This window comes from Drosophila bipectinata, chromosome 3L (genome assembly GCF_030179905.1).
Source record: "Drosophila bipectinata strain 14024-0381.07 chromosome 3L, DbipHiC1v2, whole genome shotgun sequence".
In the NCBI taxonomy this organism is placed as follows: Eukaryota; Metazoa; Arthropoda; class Insecta; order Diptera; family Drosophilidae; genus Drosophila; species Drosophila bipectinata.
Window position 1 is genome coordinate 20,160,041 of NC_091738.1, and position 16,922 is coordinate 20,176,962.

At 48.0% G+C, this 16,922-nt stretch overlaps 6 protein-coding genes across 12 annotated transcripts; 3 read left to right on the forward strand and 3 right to left on the reverse strand.

Annotated features, from left to right (window-relative positions):
• Positions 1 to 46: 46 nt before the first annotated feature.
• On the forward strand, positions 47 to 2,716 carry Uxs (UDP-xylose synthase). The gene is made up of 2 exons (XM_017232950.3): positions 47 to 1,023; positions 1,431 to 2,716. The coding sequence occupies exons 1-2, from the start codon at positions 208 to 210 to the stop codon at positions 1,923 to 1,925; spliced, it is 1,311 nt and encodes a 436-aa protein (XP_017088439.1). The 5' UTR covers positions 47 to 207; the 3' UTR covers positions 1,926 to 2,716.
• ERR (estrogen-related receptor) lies at positions 2,174 to 6,041 on the reverse strand. Of its 2 annotated transcripts, none has more exons than XM_017232947.3 (3): positions 5,493 to 6,041; positions 3,823 to 4,396; positions 2,174 to 3,766 (listed from the first exon to the last, which is right to left on the reverse strand). In XM_017232947.3, the coding sequence occupies exons 2-3, from the start codon at positions 4,381 to 4,383 to the stop codon at positions 2,846 to 2,848; spliced, it is 1,482 nt and encodes a 493-aa protein (XP_017088436.2). In that variant the 5' UTR covers positions 4,384 to 4,396; positions 5,493 to 6,041; the 3' UTR covers positions 2,174 to 2,845. The 2 variants fall into 2 exon arrangements, with proteins under 2 accessions (XP_017088436.2, XP_017088435.2); XM_017232946.3 differs by lacking the exon at positions 5,493 to 6,041 and adding an exon at positions 4,870 to 4,983.
• A 362-nt stretch (positions 6,042 to 6,403) lies between these two features.
• Positions 6,404 to 9,682, forward strand: Atg18a (Autophagy-related 18a). Of its 5 annotated transcripts, none has more exons than XM_017232945.3 (6): positions 6,404 to 6,592; positions 6,843 to 6,983; positions 7,365 to 8,132; positions 8,581 to 8,739; positions 8,806 to 8,933; positions 9,016 to 9,682. In XM_017232945.3, the coding sequence occupies exons 1-6, from the start codon at positions 6,423 to 6,425 to the stop codon at positions 9,216 to 9,218; spliced, it is 1,569 nt and encodes a 522-aa protein (XP_017088434.2). In that variant the 5' UTR covers positions 6,404 to 6,422; the 3' UTR covers positions 9,219 to 9,682. The 5 variants fall into 5 exon arrangements, with proteins under 5 accessions (XP_017088434.2, XP_043068938.1, XP_043068698.1 ...); XM_043213003.2 differs by having other exon boundaries at positions 9,037 to 9,682; XM_043212763.1 differs by having other exon boundaries at positions 6,405 to 6,592; positions 8,596 to 8,739.
• A 765-nt stretch (positions 9,683 to 10,447) lies between these two features.
• Positions 10,448 to 15,943, forward strand: MED24 (mediator complex subunit 24). Its single transcript, XM_017232951.3, has 7 exons — positions 10,448 to 10,655; positions 12,383 to 12,469; positions 12,528 to 12,685; positions 12,745 to 13,587; positions 13,644 to 14,004; positions 14,062 to 14,879; positions 14,935 to 15,943. The coding sequence occupies exons 1-7, from the start codon at positions 10,566 to 10,568 to the stop codon at positions 15,560 to 15,562; spliced, it is 2,985 nt and encodes a 994-aa protein (XP_017088440.2). The 5' UTR covers positions 10,448 to 10,565; the 3' UTR covers positions 15,563 to 15,943.
• LOC108119670 (chaperone protein DnaJ) lies at positions 10,690 to 12,333 on the reverse strand. The gene is made up of 2 exons (XM_017232952.3): positions 11,567 to 12,333; positions 10,690 to 11,509 (listed from the first exon to the last, which is right to left on the reverse strand). The coding sequence occupies exons 1-2, from the start codon at positions 12,186 to 12,188 to the stop codon at positions 10,770 to 10,772; spliced, it is 1,362 nt and encodes a 453-aa protein (XP_017088441.2). The 5' UTR covers positions 12,189 to 12,333; the 3' UTR covers positions 10,690 to 10,769.
• On the reverse strand, positions 15,592 to 16,791 carry UbcE2M (NEDD8-conjugating enzyme UbcE2M). Of its 2 annotated transcripts, none has more exons than XM_017232953.3 (4): positions 16,642 to 16,791; positions 16,374 to 16,569; positions 15,998 to 16,299; positions 15,592 to 15,942 (listed from the first exon to the last, which is right to left on the reverse strand). In XM_017232953.3, exons 2-4 carry the CDS (start codon positions 16,477 to 16,479, stop codon positions 15,799 to 15,801), a joined length of 552 nt encoding a protein of 183 aa, XP_017088442.1. In that variant the 5' UTR covers positions 16,480 to 16,569; positions 16,642 to 16,791; the 3' UTR covers positions 15,592 to 15,798. The 2 variants fall into 2 exon arrangements, with proteins under 2 accessions (XP_017088442.1, XP_017088443.1); XM_017232954.3 differs by having other exon boundaries at positions 16,374 to 16,549; positions 16,642 to 16,763.
• Between the last annotated feature and the right edge of the window lie 131 nt (positions 16,792 to 16,922).

A 16,922-nucleotide genomic window follows, 5' to 3' on the forward strand; every position in this document is an offset into this window, starting at 1 on the left:
TTCGACTCATTTTTTGGCCTTCGACGTTTTTTTTTGCCCAAGCTTTTTTTAAACTTGTTGGTCACTCTAATTTGATAACATTTTCGCCGTATTGTTTATATAGTTTTAATAGCTGACCGAGGATGCAATGTGGCGATTTCAGTCGCTGATAAGCACTGGGAATCCGCAACACTCAACCTCCGACTCCGCATCGACCAATCTCCTACGATGACTGCCACCAAGAAGCGTTTCAAGATCGTGGCGGGCGTGGTGCTGTTGCTTCTTGCCGCGGTCTACCTGTACAGGGCGGTCAGTGTCTCGGCGGGCAATTCGGAAGTAAGCCCTGCAGAAGGTGCCCAAGCGCGATTGCCTCCGACAGAAAATTCAGTCCAGAGCAGCCTCCAGATGGCTTACGAGGAGCAAAGTTTTTTGATCCGCGAACAGAAAGCCGAGTTGCAGCGGACCAGGGAGCACCTGGCTCATCTGGAGGAGCAGATCCGTTCCCTGCAAACCAGCACTCCTCGAAAATACCCGAAAGTCAAGTACCTTAACTACAAGAATCGCAAACGTATCCTCATTACAGGAGGAGCTGGATTTGTGGGCTCCCACCTGGTGGACGACCTAATGGTCCAGGGCCATGAAGTAATTGTGGTTGACAACTTCTTTACTGGCCGCAAACGGAATGTCGAGCATTGGCTGGGCCACGAGAACTTTGAGCTGATTCATCATGACATAGTGAACCCTCTATTCATCGAGATTGACGAAATATACCACCTGGCCTCGCCAGCTTCGCCGCCCCACTACATGTACAATCCGGTGAAGACCATCAAGACCAACACTATGGGCACTATTAATGTTCTCGGCTTGGCCAAGCGTGTGATGGCCAAGGTTCTCATAGCGAGCACCTCGGAGGTTTATGGCGATCCCACCGTTCACCCGCAGCCGGAAACCTACTGGGGCCATGTGAATCCCATCGGACCGAGGGCGTGCTACGATGAGGGGAAGCGGGTTTCCGAAACCCTCAGCTATGCGTACGCCAAGCAGGTAGGGTTCAATGAATCACTCCCAAATTATTGTTTTCTTAAATTGCAATCACTCGTTTGCTCATAATTTCTGGGAAGTTTTTTATGAGCAAGCATCTCCCCTTTTTAATCACCCCGAAGTAGATAGATAATGTAGAAAAATCCCCTATTCATTTTTATTTTGATGTCCAAATATATCTTCACTTCTTTTGAGAAAAGATAAATAGTAGCCCTTGGAATAAATCCAGAACTGTAGCAGTTCTTTCCTGATTCCACCAGAGCAGTCGACCATTAAATGATCTCAATTGGTATTCCATTAATTAAGGGTTCCGCTCGGCCGCTTGTCACGAGATAAGATTCCCGATCTCTGACCACATTCCCAAGCTTTGAAACCAATCTGGTACTAATGGCGCGTATGTATATTTCCAGGAAAAAGTGCAAGTGCGAGTGGCTCGCATTTTCAACACCTATGGACCCAGGATGCACATGAACGACGGGCGCGTGGTGTCCAACTTTATACTGCAAGCTCTGAGGAACGAAACCATTACGGTCTATGGAAATGGGAAGCAAACACGCTCATTTCAGTACGTCTCTGACCTGGTGGATGGGCTCATCGCCTTGATGGCTTCAAACTACACACAGCCGATCAACCTGGGCAATCCGGTGGAGCAGACGATTGGGGAGTTTGCCCAAATCATAAAACAGCTGGTGGGAGGGCCCAGCGTGATCCGGCAGACGAAGGCCATGGAGGATGATCCGCAGCGGAGGAAACCGGACATCACGCGTGCCCGCCAGCACCTCCACTGGGAGCCGAAGGTGCCTTTAGAAACAGGACTCAAGCGGACCATCTCTTACTTTCGGAACGAGCTGGCCCGCAGTGATCGCTTCCAGGAGAGCTCCAACAAGTACTTCGAGTCGCCTTAATTTAGCAATAATGGGGATTAGCTTTAGTTGGTGATGATGCAACGTCTCTAGTCTGCAACTGTAAATAAGACCATCGATAGCACTAATTGTAGGCCGTAAGACCTCGCGATATCCTTGCAGTTTTGGGAAGAAACACTAGACTTAATGGTAAAAACGTGGGAGCCACTGTCGTACAAATGCGGTCGAAGCAATAGGACATTTTTCTTGGGCGCCTCAAGCAGCGCCCCGCAAAGGAAACTATTAAATACTGCAAGGTTCACAAAGTACACATTTATTTCATAATTATTTGGGACCTTGGGGTAAACTAATCGAACATTTACCGAACAAAATTATAGGCGAAACTAAAAGTATGTTTAGTTCCGAAGTTGATCGAATATTTCCGAAGAAACCTCTATACGAGAATAATGGCTATTTTAGGGGCAACTAAGGTTACCAGATTTGGCTCTAACAACAAATTCACTGGGATACAGCCATCCTAAGCTAAAGAACACTATACACTGTCGTGTAAGACCTATTTAGACCTACTTTAGAGTTTAAACTTAAAACAGACCCATCTTCCCTGTGTACTTTTGTCCAATTTCACCAGAGTCGGAAGCTTAATGGCATATCATTACTAGTGGGACTTCATTTGAACAAATAATCGGGGGGACGTGACTCACCCACTTATCGTGGTGGTACGACTATAAAAAACAACCTGTATAGACACGCCCCGATCCTAGGCTTAAGTAGGGTTTCAGTTGCTTTAGTTGGTAGAAAATTAAAAGGAGGTTTTCCTCTGCGCACTAATCTTACCCGACAAGTATTTACTATTTATGTACAGGGGCTTATCCTACGCTTAATCTAGTCTAGTATACGCCCAACTTATGACTATATTGCACCGTTGCTTATCAGCTAGATCAACTAGATTGGCTGCTTGGGTTTCACCTGGCCAGCGGCTCGAGCATCTCGAGGAACAGTTTCTTCATGGTGACCGATTCCTCGCGGGCTATTCCCCGCCAGAACCGCCGCAGTATGTCGTCCGCCTGCCGCAGCGACGGCAGCAGAAGAAGTAGCTGTTGCTGGTGCGACACCGCCGACGAATGGCGCAGGAGATAGACGACATCGTTCAAGGAGTTGAGAATCGTGTCGCGAAAGGCGCGCAGCGAACTCTGATCGTCCAAGAGGATGTCGCAATTGGCCAGCAGGAGGGCTTTCAGCAAGTAGTATTCTTCTCTTCTGGGCGAAATGCGCTCCATTCGCTGAGCAATCTGCATGCAATGGTAGTAGAACTCGGTGTAGCCACACTCCTTCGCCAAGAGCTCGTCCATCCAAACGTCCGTGGCGAAGCACAGTTTGCCATTGAAGGGCAGGGACCGAAAGGTTAGCTGGAGCGTGAGGATCTCGGCCCAGGACACCTGCAGCAGCTTCATCTGGTCGTTCAGCGGCAGGTCTATGAAGCCTGGGATCTGCTTGGCCCATCCAATCACGCTCACCAGCTCCTTGTCGTAGATATCGCTCAGGACACTGAGTATCTCATTGGGATCGTTGTGGTTGTTGTTTTGAAAAATGCACGTTCCACTGAGAGTGACCACTCCGGCACTGGACTCAAGTTTGATGCTTCCGGAGGAGGAGGAGGCTTCGTCGTTGGCACTGGAAGTCGTATGAACCTGCTGCTGAGGCGGCGGCGACTGAACGCTCAACGCGTCCGGCTCGTACGAGTTGAGCACCTCTAGAATCTTCACGTCGCAGAGCGAGGTGGTGTTAGACTGGTAGAGCAGCTGCATAGTCTGGTAGGAGTTGGACACGGGATTACGCCGGTACTTCTGCCTTCCACCTCGGACTCTATCCAGCCTCACGCCCTCCTAAAAGGGAAATCAGGTTTTAGATCATAAACTTGGGTTTGTAACTGATGGATTACCTTGAGCATTCCCATGAGAAGGCACTTTTGGAAGCGACACGCCTGGCAGGCCTTGCGTCGCCTCTTGTTGATCTCGCACTCGTTGTTGGCCGGACACGTGTATTCAATGTTGCCTTGAATGGTCCGCTTGAAGAACGCCTTGCACGCCTCGCAGCTGGCCACGCCGTAGTGGAATCCACTCGCAACATCGCCGCACACCAGGCACAGTCGCCGCATTTCATCCCGTACGGATCCTGATCCTGCTCCTCCGCTGGCGTTACTGGCATTGGCGCCATTTGTTCCGCCGCCACCTCCGCTGGCGCCGCTTCCCGTTCCACCGCCCTTTATACTGTCGCCATCGTTGCTCAGCGAGACGTTGTGAAGATCGCAGGAGAGGGAAGTCGTAGAGCTGCACTGCTGCCTTTCGGGCGACACCGATGGCGAGGACTTCATGCCATTGCTGCCGCTCTGTGTGGTGGTGGTGGTTGCTTTGGACCCCGGACTGAAGCAGGAGGCTCCGCCACCCGCCGAGGATGTGTCCACCTCCTGTTTGATGTGCAAAATGCTCACGCCGTCGGACATTATGGACAGTTGTCTGGAAAACACAAAATATAAAGAGATATTAGCTGGGAACTGTGAAAATTTACCAAAATATTAATTTAGATTCTTCATTTTGAAGGAGCACATTTTTGGAGCACAGAGGGCAAGCTGTTGTGACAAGTACCGCCGTTCTCAAGGGTTAAAAGTGGGGGAAACACATCGAAATCTGCACAATCACCTCGATAGGAATCGCTTTAGCTAAAAGTCAAAAAGTACACGGCGCACAGTGGGTCTCCACCCTGGAAAAACGGCCTCTAACGGCCCTTATCAGAACTCGCCAGACATTCATTCATTTCGGCGACACTGTGTGGGCTTGTCGCGCGAAAGTGGCTCCGACAATGCCTAATGAATGCAAAATTTAATTGTAATTAAGCTTGGCGCAAACCAACAAAAAGTAAACAGCACACCGAGTGCAGTGGGTTGCGATCTCCACAGTCCCCTTGATCCCATCGCCCCACCGTCACGTACCCTTCTCCTTCCAGGAACTTCATTGGTGGTATGGAAAAATACGGAACTCGTACAACTGAACGGTACTGGTAGGAAAACTGAACAGAGCCCGATGAGAGCGATAACGGTACTGTGCGTGGAGTACTACCATCTTACGGTCCTACAAATCACGACGCACAGTGCTGACGCTGATTAGAAAAAAATTATAAATGGGAGATTAGACTAGAAGGCCGAACGTTGGATGCCCTTTTTTGTTATTTCTCTAAAAATTAAACAGAGTTTGTTTATCAATTTAACACTATTTTAATAAACTATTAGTTCATTTAATTAATACTAACAATCTAATTTAAAATCTTAATTAGGTAGCTATTGGAAATAGGGTTGAACTAAACCTTGCCACTTATTAAAACCACCTCTAGTTAGGGTACAAAAACGCGGGCTAGCAAAGACAATGGGGGGCCGTATTGGTATGAGTAGCGGTAGTACTAGTACTAGAGAATAGAACAGACACCGGACGAGAGCAGCCAGGTTGGAGATGAAAGATAAGCACACTTTTCTTATCAGCCCTCGCGGCACGAAATAAACGCAACCCAGCCGATTATAAGCCAAGGTGGGCCTGTCCACCCCTTTGTTTACATACTTACATAAATATTTTTGAGGATTTTTGTGTAATCAGCTGAAGTAGACTCGAAGCTTGTGGTATAAAAAAAAAGTAGCCACCTCAATACATATCCACCCCCTCGAGTGTCTGTAGGTATGTATTTATTTTGGTTCGAGCACCTTGTTATTGCTTTTGTTTCATGTTGTCGGTTCTGTTTGCATCTTTCCGAATTGGAGCTGTGGAACCACTTTTAACTGGCAATTGGGCTTATGGATTACTTGTCCTCGCTTTTGTCACCGGGCATTTCGGATTTTATGGCCCATATTGCTTAGTAGTCCGATTTAATGCACATGCACTTTTTCCCAGACAGCATCACCATCGATTTTGTCGTCTGGACTTGGATTACGATTCCTTGGAGAAGGCACGAAACGTTCCGGCGGGAGTCAGCCACGTCACATTATTAAACGCCTTTTATTGTCCGGAGTTCACTAGATTTCGACCAGAAATTTGCATATTAAAAAGATGGAAATGTAATTTTACTTTATTTTTTTTTTCATATGGGCAGCAGGGATGGCCATTCGATTAACGAACCAGGGATGAGGCAGAAAACGAGTTCCTGCTCCAGACTCAGTGGCTCATTTTTAGGATTCCTTTTTTATCTTTCAGATTAAAACTTTTTATTTTAATTATTCTTAAGTTATGTTATTTTCAATAGATATAATTTATTAAAATTCTGAATGTCTGATCTGTTTATCTAAATTCTACCTTATTCTACCCTTTAGTAGTACATAAAAGACTGTGTAAATTTAAGTCAAATAAACCTATTTAACTAAAATATAACTATTAATTTAAAAAACATCCAAATTTCTAATTAACATAAATACTTTTTCTCACAGTGTTGCAATACGATGGCTGTTGGTGATGGTACTCTTGTTGCAGTTCTGGCAACCATCTGGCAACACTGCTCGTGTTTATGTGTGGGTTTATTGTGGGGAGCAAAAACAATTGCGCGACAAAAAATCCAAATATCATTAAGTTTTGCGTAGCTCAGTTAAATAAAAGTCGTGCAGCTCTAAAGTCCTCATTTCAGGTATCCCGCGAATATAGAAAAATATCAAGTAGAAGCGTAAGCGTTACAAAGAGGTAAAAATAAACGATTCCCAGTCACGTAGATTTCGCACGCGTGTGTATGAGTGTGTTTTGTTTGTTGTTGCTGGTATTATCAGCAGCAGAGCAAAATATTGTATTTGTTATTATATTCACTGCTCATTTGTGCCCCATGCGTTGCTTGCGCCATTCCCGCACGCCACTCGACGTAATTCGCAATCGAAAACCGCAGTTTTGCAATTCTTTCGGTTAGCTGTTAATTTTCTATCCCCCCAATCTGTTGCAGGACTCTAGCCCCTCCCCAGAGAAGACACCCACGCCCACACACACAGACACCCGCACAGAGGCCAGGCGCAATGATGTCCCTGCTCGGGCGCCCCGACGTGGATGCGGGGGAAGTGTTTACCAACTTTAACCAGAACATAACGTAAGCATGGGGGTTTCTTACAGTGGGCATTGGCTAAGGACACCCTCTCTCCCTTTGTTTGGAAAAGAAAAATATTTGTATTGCCTATTTTAGGCTTAGATACCTATATTTAAACAAATATCTTATCACCATAAATCCATTCACTAATGATATGACAAGGTGGAATCCTTATCAGTTCCCAAAATGTGTTATTTTATCAAAATAATATTTAAATTACATCAAAAGCCTGTTTCAGAGATCAATATTTATTCAGTCTTTACTGTTAAATATTTTTTATAATTAACTTAATTTTAAATTAAACTGAAATAGACTATTACTCTTCAAGGACATTGTACTGAACCCTTATCTTATCACATTATTAATGATTTTATTTTATTGCAGTTCACTTGCCGTGGCCACCAGCGGGGGCTACAGCCTGTACAGCCTGGGTTCCGTTGACTCAACGCTGGATAAAATCTACCACACCAAAAGCGATGAGCTGTTCCTCATCGAGCGCCTGTTCGAGAGCTCTCTGGTGGCCATCGTCTCCCAGCGGGCTCCCCGCAAACTGAAGGTATGCCACTTTAAGAAGCAAAGCGAAATCTGCAACTACTCCTACGCCAACACCATCTTGGCCGTTAAACTCAATCGCGAAAGATTGATCGTCTGCCTGGAGGAGTCGCTGTACATCCACAACATTCAAGACATGAAGGTGGTGCACACCATCCGGGACACGCCGTGCAATCCACAAGGACTGTGCGCTCTGTCATCCTCGTCGGATCACTGTTACCTGGCCTATCCGGGCAGTGTGACCGCCGGAGAAGTGCAGATCTTCGATGCCATCCACTTGCACGCTAAGACCATGATACCCGCCCACGACACTCCGCTGGCGGCATTGGCCTTCAGTCCCTCGGGCACTGAGATAGCCACGGCCAGTGAACGGGGAACCGTGATCCGGGTGTTTAGCTCCCAGGACGGTAGCCGACTCTTTGAGCTGCGACGAGGCCTGAAGCGGTGCGTGTCTATAGTTTCGCTGTCGTTCAGCACGTGCGCCGATTATCTGGTGTCCAGTTCGAATACGGAGACGGTGCACATCTTCCGGCTGGATCGCAGTGGCGCGGAGACCGCTGATAACCACGGCAGCAAGCAGACGACCGACGACTGGATGGGGTAAGCGGGGTTTAACTTGCAAGCGGTACTCTTCCCCGATGCTTTGTAGATAGTTATGGTCGCAGGGTCAGTGTTTAAGGTGTGGGTGTGCTGTCGTCTCTCGAACCATTCTTCCATTCTTATTTCTCATTCATTTTTTTCCAAGATTTTTTAGGAACACATACCCTCAGGAGCTTTATTTCTTTCTTTTACTTGCCAGTTTGTAAAAAAAGCATAAATTCGGAAAAGTCATTAAAAATTGAGATTAAAGTAATGTTTGTAGGGATGTTACCTTTTGATTTCTTATTTCGTTCCTTGAGTGGCACTTGACATTTATCTATTTTTCTTTTCTTTCATTTTGCGAAACCACCAAACACAAACCAAACCAACCAACCACCTCAACTACAACAACAACCACAACTCAACCAACTCAACTCCACAAATCACCAAATCTACTCTCTCATGCAAGTTACTCGTTTTTTAGATTCTTGGGCAGGACGGTCACCAGTTACCTGCCCACGCAGGTGACCGATGTGTTCAGCCAGGGCAGGGCGTTCGCCTCGGTCACCCTGCCGGAGGCGGGAGTCCGCCGGATGTGCGCCATCGCCACAATACAGAAGCAGCTCAGGTAACCAGATCCATTCCCTATTTATTAACTTTAATTGGAGCAAGTTTTTTCTTAAAATGGTAACAGATTGCTGATCGCCTCGCAAGACGGGTACTTGTACGTGTACTCCATTCCGGCCGTCGAGGGGGCAGAGTGCCAGCTGATTAAGAGGCACGACCTGCGGCTTGAGGACCACTACGCAATGGATATCAAAGGTGCCTAATCAGTTCGTTTCTCGCACACACTCCACACTCACACACATCCACAACCAAATCCAAATCCAAACCAATTCTCTAGTTGATTCACCTCAAACTCTAGGCCTGAACAGTGGCGTGAGCATCGGCGGAGCAGCCGGCGTTCCGCCGAGCGGAGCAGGCGGTGCTGGAGGCAGTGGCGGCGATGCCAAGGCGGCGCCTGCAGCGGAGAAACCCGGTGGATCCTATGCGTCGGCCGTTAAGGGAGACGAGCCAGCCGGACCATCCTCCTCCTCCTCCGCTTGAAGGACTGTGGTCAAGAAGGGAAGAACTGATGAAGATGGTAAATGAAACTCACTCCTCAAAGTACTAAGGACGATGATGCTAAAGTGATTGCGATGATGCTTGGCGAAACGATAATGATGATTTAAATGCGGTAGTCAAGCGTATTTAAGTGAATAAATAGGTCATAGACTTAATTTAGCCTAGAATCCAAACGTTGTCAGTGACGATTCTTCCTCGTTTTATACCAGCAGCAAACAATTCCTCTGTACCGGTTCCCCAAATCAAAACAATACAGAAAAAACAGAAACCCAAGCAATTTTTTAGTTTTAAGCCCCCGTTCGTGTGGCGCTGCCATTGGAATAGGAAAATGCTTTTTGTCATACACTCCTAAGTTAGTTGTTAATTAATAATTTAATGCGATTATAGATTTCTTTGATATTTGAGTTGCCTGCTTTTTATACAAAATAAACGGCCTTTGCAAATTATTTTTCTTTACGTACCTGCCTACATCCTTTTTTCCATCCAACAAACTTCATCCCTTGACAATCCACCGAACTCGATTTAAATGTAAACTTCTCGCCTAGCTCTTGTTTAAATCAATTAAAATAACTCGGATTAAGCAGCACCATCCTTCACCTACCTTCACATGTATTTAATCTTCAATTCTGAATCAAACATTTAGCAAACAGATGAGTGAAAAAATTCGAGAAATTCGGAGTGCGCACTGGAGGAACAATTTTCGGCATACATATATTATAGGATATATTTTGTACAAAGTCAAATATTTTAGAACATAATATTTAAAAAAAAAAAGTTTACAAACGAAACTCATACGCTACTTTATTGTATTCAATAAATTACTTGAATTAAAACATCTTCTAAAAACAACATCCTGTCTATCTAACATGTCTGTAAAAAATAATTTCAATATAATATTTTATTAGGTTTTTTTTATTTGAATTTAAATTTTATAAAAAATAGTGAAACAGATTTGAATCTCATAAAGTCTTGAACCAGCATCAAGGGAAAACTAATAGAGGTGGATTTGCTTAGGTCTCGATATCTCAATGTCTCGATAAACAATTTCAAAAACTAATTTTTCAAAATCAAATTTAAAAAAAATTTTTAAAAGAATCTTTAGTTTCTTATCCGGCAACGCTGTTCGCGCCCCATCTTGCGTATTTTACAACACGCTTGCCGGCTATCGATAAAAATGTCTTAAAGAGGCACATCACTAGATGATTTTACGTTTCTGCCATCACTAGTAGCGGTGCATAGAAGAAGAGTTGAACAGAAAGTTAAAAAGTTAAACAAAACGCGAAAAATACAGCATTTTAAGAAAAGTATAACATATTTTTGTCGCGCGGGATGAAGGAGAACAACAAGATCCTCCAGCTCATCTATGTGGCGTGGCGCGAGCGCTGGTCGGACTCTCAATGGGGCATCAACATCAAAAAGGCGAGAAACCCAAAAAATAGACACCTTAAAGATATTTTATGTCTGCCGAGTTGTATTCGAACAAACTGAAGCACATACATTGAGAATTTTATACATTGGTAGCGGGACGAGACTTTAGTCCGCCTCCTTGTTCGTTTTGTGCTCGTAAAGGGGTTCTTCGGCCTGAGCCAGAGCCAAGACCAGTTGGCGTTGCTTAACAGATAGATTCTTTGGAATGCGCACCTTGAGTGTCACTATGTGGTTGCCTATACCCCCCTTGGAGCGCACGCCCTTGCTCTTAAGGATCATCTGAGTGTGCGACTGAGTTCCGGGCTCAATCTTTAGTTCCACGGTCTCATAGAGGCCGCGGATCCTGAAGGTTCCGCCCAGGATGGCGTCCGAGATGTTTAGGTGCTTGTCCGTCAGTATATCGTTTCCCACCCGCTTGAAGTAATCACTGTTGGGTACCTGCAGCTTGTATGTTACCTGTTGCTTGTTGTTTGGATTGGAGATGGTCACCACATCTCCGTCCCTAGATCCTGCTGGCACAGGGACCATGACATCTACGCTGGCGATAACGTGACCTCGATTTCCGCAAGTTTCGCAGTCGTTTCGGTTCGTGAAGCGTTTGCCCTTGCACTGGTTGCAAGTGGTTACCGAAGTGTATGTGGCCGTTTTTGTGGTCACCTTCCCGGTCCCATTGCAGCGCCGACAGGGCTCCTTGCCCACGTCCCGGTGCGTCATAAGCTGCGACTTGCCCTTGCAGGTGTCACACTTGCGCAGGTACTTGAGATCTAGTCGCTTTTTGCAGCCAACGGTCGCCTCCTCGAACTTGAGCGGAAGGTCGAACTCGTTGTTCTTCACCCTGTTGATCTCTGCGGAAAGGAGGGGAAGGATTAATCAGGATCAGGAAGGTGTCTTCCCTGACTAACCTTCGTTGGACCACTTCCCGGATTCCAGTTTCTTCGCCTCCTCAAGGTCGACTTTCATGGGATTTCCCGCCTGCTCGAGAAAGGCCCGTTCATCCCTCACCCCGCCCAGCTGGTCGTACTCCAGGCGCTTGGTCTCGTCCGTGAGGATGTTGTAGGCGTTAGAAAGCTCCTGGAAGTGCTTCAGCTTTTGCTCTGAATGCGTGGAGTCAGGATGGTACCGCTTGGCTAGCGCGTAGAAGGCCGATCGGATCTGCTGGATGGTGGCATGCCTGTGGACACCCAGCACCCGATAGTAGTAGTCCTTGGGCATGCCCCGGCTTTTCACTGCTTTCACGACGGGGACATTGAGCTGCTGGGAGTGCTGGCCGGCTTTGGCTATACTGGGACGCTTCGCTTCCAGCTGGCGATCCGGGTAGTAGGCCGGCTTCTGGATCCGAAACTGGTACTGGCTCATCAGCCGGCGCCACAGCCAGCAGACGGCGGCCGCCGGAGCACTGTCCACGTCCGTGCATGGCAGAGCCCGCCTTCCGCCACCCGCCGCCAGTCCCCCCGCCACTCCGCCGCCACCGATCAGGGTGGTGAGAGAGTCTCCGTGGCTGCAAAAGAATTTCAAACGTAACATCGCGCTTTCACGGTTCGAAGTGAGAACTAAGAATAAAACTTTGTAGTATATATAGTTGGAATGCCAACTCCAAGCTTGTATATCTGTCCTTGAATAGATGCGTATATAAGGTCCTAAATCTATAAAAAATGTTGACAGCAAAAAGAAATGTTATGTAAGCACTTGTTTAACTCTCATCATGATTCTGTTCTCAGGTGCTGCCGCGTGGAGTCAGCGGAGATGCCTACAACTTGGCGGACTGCCTGATGCAGCAGGCCCTCATTGGATCCACAGCCAACCCGGTGAGTTGCTCAATAAATACATTTAGTCGAGAAATCTAAAGCCCTGTTCCCGTTGCAGCTGGTTCTGAACTACCTGAAGCATTCCCTGTGCGCCCACCTCGTTTCCCATGCTGCCGTCCTGCGGTGCATAGCCAAGTACGATAAACTGGAGAGGGTCTATTGCATCACAGCTTTGCTGGAGTTTCTGGCGGGCATTGTGGATGGGGTGACTTGTCGGTGAGTGGGTGTAACCAGCCAGAAGTAGAACCTGGCTAATTCCCTTATAATCTTCACAGCATCAAGTCCGAGGAGGCTGTTCTACCAAGTGCCGTTGTCAACCTGGTCTATTGGCTGCTGCAGATCTTTGCGCGCACCGTGCAGCACTATGAGCTGTACAGCGAGATCAGCGCGGAGCAATCGTACCTGCTGGATCAAACCTGCGTGGTGATCGATCGCCTCAGCCAGCACCAGTTTCTGCTCTCCATGCTGTACGTGGGCTGTCACGAGGAGCTGGATACCTGCATGCGCATCAGAGACAAGCACGCCACCATTAAGGGCTCCCTGACCAACTCCAACTTCACGTTAAGCTCCCCCAATGTCGAGCAGCAGCTCCAGCAGCTGGCTTACATCGAGGCGAAGCATTTAGATATGCAGCCCCTGAACCCGGCGCCCGCGCTGGAAAAGATCTCCTGCTGCGTACAGCCGCTCCTCGCCGTGGAGGTGCTCCTGAATCCCTGCAAAGACACAAGCTACTATGTGGCCGAGCTGCAGATGCTGCAACGCCTCAAGCGCTACTCCAACACCCGTCTCTTCTATGAGATTATCCGAGCGGGTTTTCTTACGCTGAGCAATGTGGCCGACACCAGCCCGGACACCATGTGGGGCGCCTTCATGTTCTTCAAGATGCCCCACATCATCAAACAGTTGCATGCACTACAACGGGTTCCCGGGGAGCAGCCTCCCATGACGGATTACATTCCGGAGCTGGTCGAGGCCCTGGAGCTGCTCATCGAGGACAGCCTACTGCTGGATTTTATGGACACCAAGTGTTCGTGCAACATGATAGAGTTTCTGCTGAACGACTGGACCAAGCAGCAGCTGGTCAGCGACATCCACGTCAAGAAGTTTGCCAGCCAGAGGTGGGTGAGATGTGCCTTCACCCAAAAACTCGGCGTTTAATTGTTTTTCTTTGCAGAGAAGCGGCTGCTCAGCTGCTGAAAAAATGCGACAACGGCCAGCAGACGCCCTCGAACATCAACATCATCAAGCGCGCCGAAGTGCCGCTGTCCGGAGTGCTCAAAACACTCTGCACCAACAAGGTGCAGGATATGGTGAACGTGCTCTGCCAGGTGCCAGTTGGCAACAGCTTCGAGCTGATCCTCTCAGTGGCCACCGTAGAGGGACGGCTGAAAACCTTCGTCTCCCGCCTAATTCAATGCAATGAGAACTCGAAGCCGGTGCCGGGCGAGTTGGGGAAGCTCTGCGTCATCCGTTCGACATTATTCGACGTGTCCTTCTTAATGCTGACCAGCATCGTCCAGACCTACGGATCGGATGTAACAAAGCATCCTCCCTAAGAAAAACTTCTTTTAATATTCGACTTTACATTTCAGGTGGTTCTATCAGAGCGGGGAGATTCCTTTTTCGAGAAGTGGGTGCGAGAGTGCATGGTGGAGCGGAACAAGCTTAAGAATCCCCGCCAGATTCTTGCTTTATGCGACGACAGTATTGTGGATGAGCTTCTGCTTAGCTTGAGCAAGCCGGAGGCTGCCCAACTGAAACCGAGTAACCTCAGTTGGCAGGAGACCTGCCTCAATCTCCCCGGGGTGCTTCACCATGTGCTCATAGCCTGGGAGCAGGAGACTCTGTCCTCGGCGGATGTCAAAAGTATTTTGGACAATATTAAGCGGCGTCTATTCAGTTTCTCCGTCTGTGCCACCAGTTTTCTGTGTGCCTACATGTACTCGGTGCGAGAAACGGAGCTGCTGAAGCCCATGAACATGATCCAGCAGTTCCTGGCGCCGATGACCAGCGAAGAGCTCTCCAGCCAAGAGAACGCCAAGGAACGCTTGACTCTGAGCTATCAGATCATCAGAAAGATGCAGCATGACGTCCATCCCGCACCAAATACCAAATCCCGCCTGATATCCCACTCCCCGTTGGTGGAACAGTTTCGGGAGGTGTGGAAAACGGTCCTGGAGGCGGGCCATCTGCCCGTGCGTGCGGCCCAGACACTGGAATCCCTGCTGCTGGCCGGCGGAGCAGCGTGGCTGGCCACGCAGCTTGTGGAGCAGTTGCTGAGTTGCAAGTACACGCGAGACATGTCCGTCATGATGGACGTGGTGTTTGCCGTGATGCACCTGGACATTGAGAAGACCACGGAGGCTCTGTTGCAGTATGTTGTGGCACCTATGGTACTCCGGCGACAGGGGTAACTAATGTCATACATGTCGTAGAAACATTATTATAGTGGTTTTCTATTCTAGGGAGGACATTAATGAGCCGCAGTCCCTGATTCTGTCCCGTTTGTGCGTCTACTGCATAATCTCTTGCTTGGAAACTCGCAGTGGCACTACCTCCTCCGCCCTGGCAGCAATGAAAAAACGATCGCGCTCCCATGACGAGGAAGAACTGGCTGCCAATGTGGCCAAGGTGCGCAAGGTGATCGGCGAGGGAAACGAAAACTCCAGCGACTTTACAGATGCAGGGAATTCTGTGACGGGCCTGGGAGGATCGTTGATGGGCTCCAACTCGGCCGAACTACGGACAACGCCCGTGACGCTGAAGGAACCGCTGCAGTCGAGTGTGCAGCACATATTTGGAGTATTCTTGCAGTTCGTCAGCGGGGACGAATTGTCGCCCAAGGCAGTATTTGTCTACCAATTTATCTCCCTGCTGGTGGAGTGCGGCGGGGAAAGGGTGACGCCAGTTCTGCGGCTGCTTCCTCCCCAACTGGTGCAGCAGCTGCTGAAAGTGCTTGCCACTGATGATATAAGAGTGGGTCTAATCAGCAGACTATACGACCTGCGCGTGCCGAACGGCCGACAGGCGGCCGTGGCCGATCTGTGCCTGTGGAGGAATATGCAGATGAGCAGGCATAGCATACACCTTTGAGGTTTTAGTAGATTAAGAGACGGGCGGGAGAAATTGCTAAATGAATTGTATTAAAAACTAGAAATTGGTGACTCGACTCGGCTGCTCATCGTACAGTGTGTTTTATCTGGTTTATTACAATAATTTTTGTCGCCGGTTTACGTCGCTGTTCGCATCATCTCATTACCATCATCATCATCATCATCGTGAGGGGGGCAGGCTTAAAGTAAGAGACCTTGGGATGGGAGTTCCCTATATCACTTGTGCAGGCAGCACTCGAAGTAGGTCTCGCCCACGTAGCCGCCGCGCATCGCCTTCTTAACGTTGTACTCGAATTGGCGTCTGTTGGTCTGGAGTACATCAGCCGCCTCCTTGTTCAGCGGATCCTCCGGATTTGGTTCCTGCAAGAATGGTCTTCGTATACCAATGCTATAATCTTTTCGTTTAAATACAAACCAAGAAAAGAAATTGCAAGCCATAGACTACAGAGTTGATGGTCAGCACTGGATTCCAGTCCTCGCGCAGAATATTGAGGCAGACGTTGCCCTCGAGGTCGATGTTGGGGTGATATACTTGGGTGCTGCATTTGACCTTCGGCGGCTCATGCGGGTAGTTGGAGCCGACGCGGAAGTTGAAAACGAAACGGCCGTCCCTGTAGAAGCCCTCGTCGGGCGAGATGATCAACTTGAAGTTTAGCAAGTCATCGGGGTCCGGAAAGTCTGTGGCGCAAGTTTTTGGCAGGTTGAGTTCGCTAATATCTGCGGGGCACACATCGCAATGGAAGAGATATAAAATGTAGATGCTATAGGTATAGATAGCCAATATATCGCACCTTTCTGTATGCGCAGCTGGGCGGCCGAGGCCTTCTTTTGCTGACCACCGCTTCCCTTCTGCTCGCCCTCCTTCTTTTGCTGCTTCAGCGTGAAGAGTTTAATCATCTTGGCGTCCTCGTCTCGCTGGCGTTTTGTTTTCTGGATTGCAAGTTCTGTTTCGTGCTGTTTTTCAGCTCTATTTCGGGGGAATTGGTGCTAGTTATCGGGTACGGGGCATGATCGAATGTCAGTGCTTATGGAGAATTTGTTTTGATTTGGTTCGCCTACCGTAAACGAAAATTTTGTTGGGAAATTCACTTCAAAACGGGATTGCTTTCTTCAGTTCGTTTCTGATAGAGCTGGGAAACAGCCGATAGGGATGTATCGATAGTGACCTCCTTGATGCTCGTTGTTGTACCGCGGCAATTAATTTTATCTTCAAAATAAAAAACAAAGAATTTTAAAAGTGCTAAAATGTAGAGTTATTACCAATACAATAAAATATTACGCTCCCATGACTCAACTGAATTTATTTATAATGAGCAGTAGGGACAACTCTGCCACGGTTT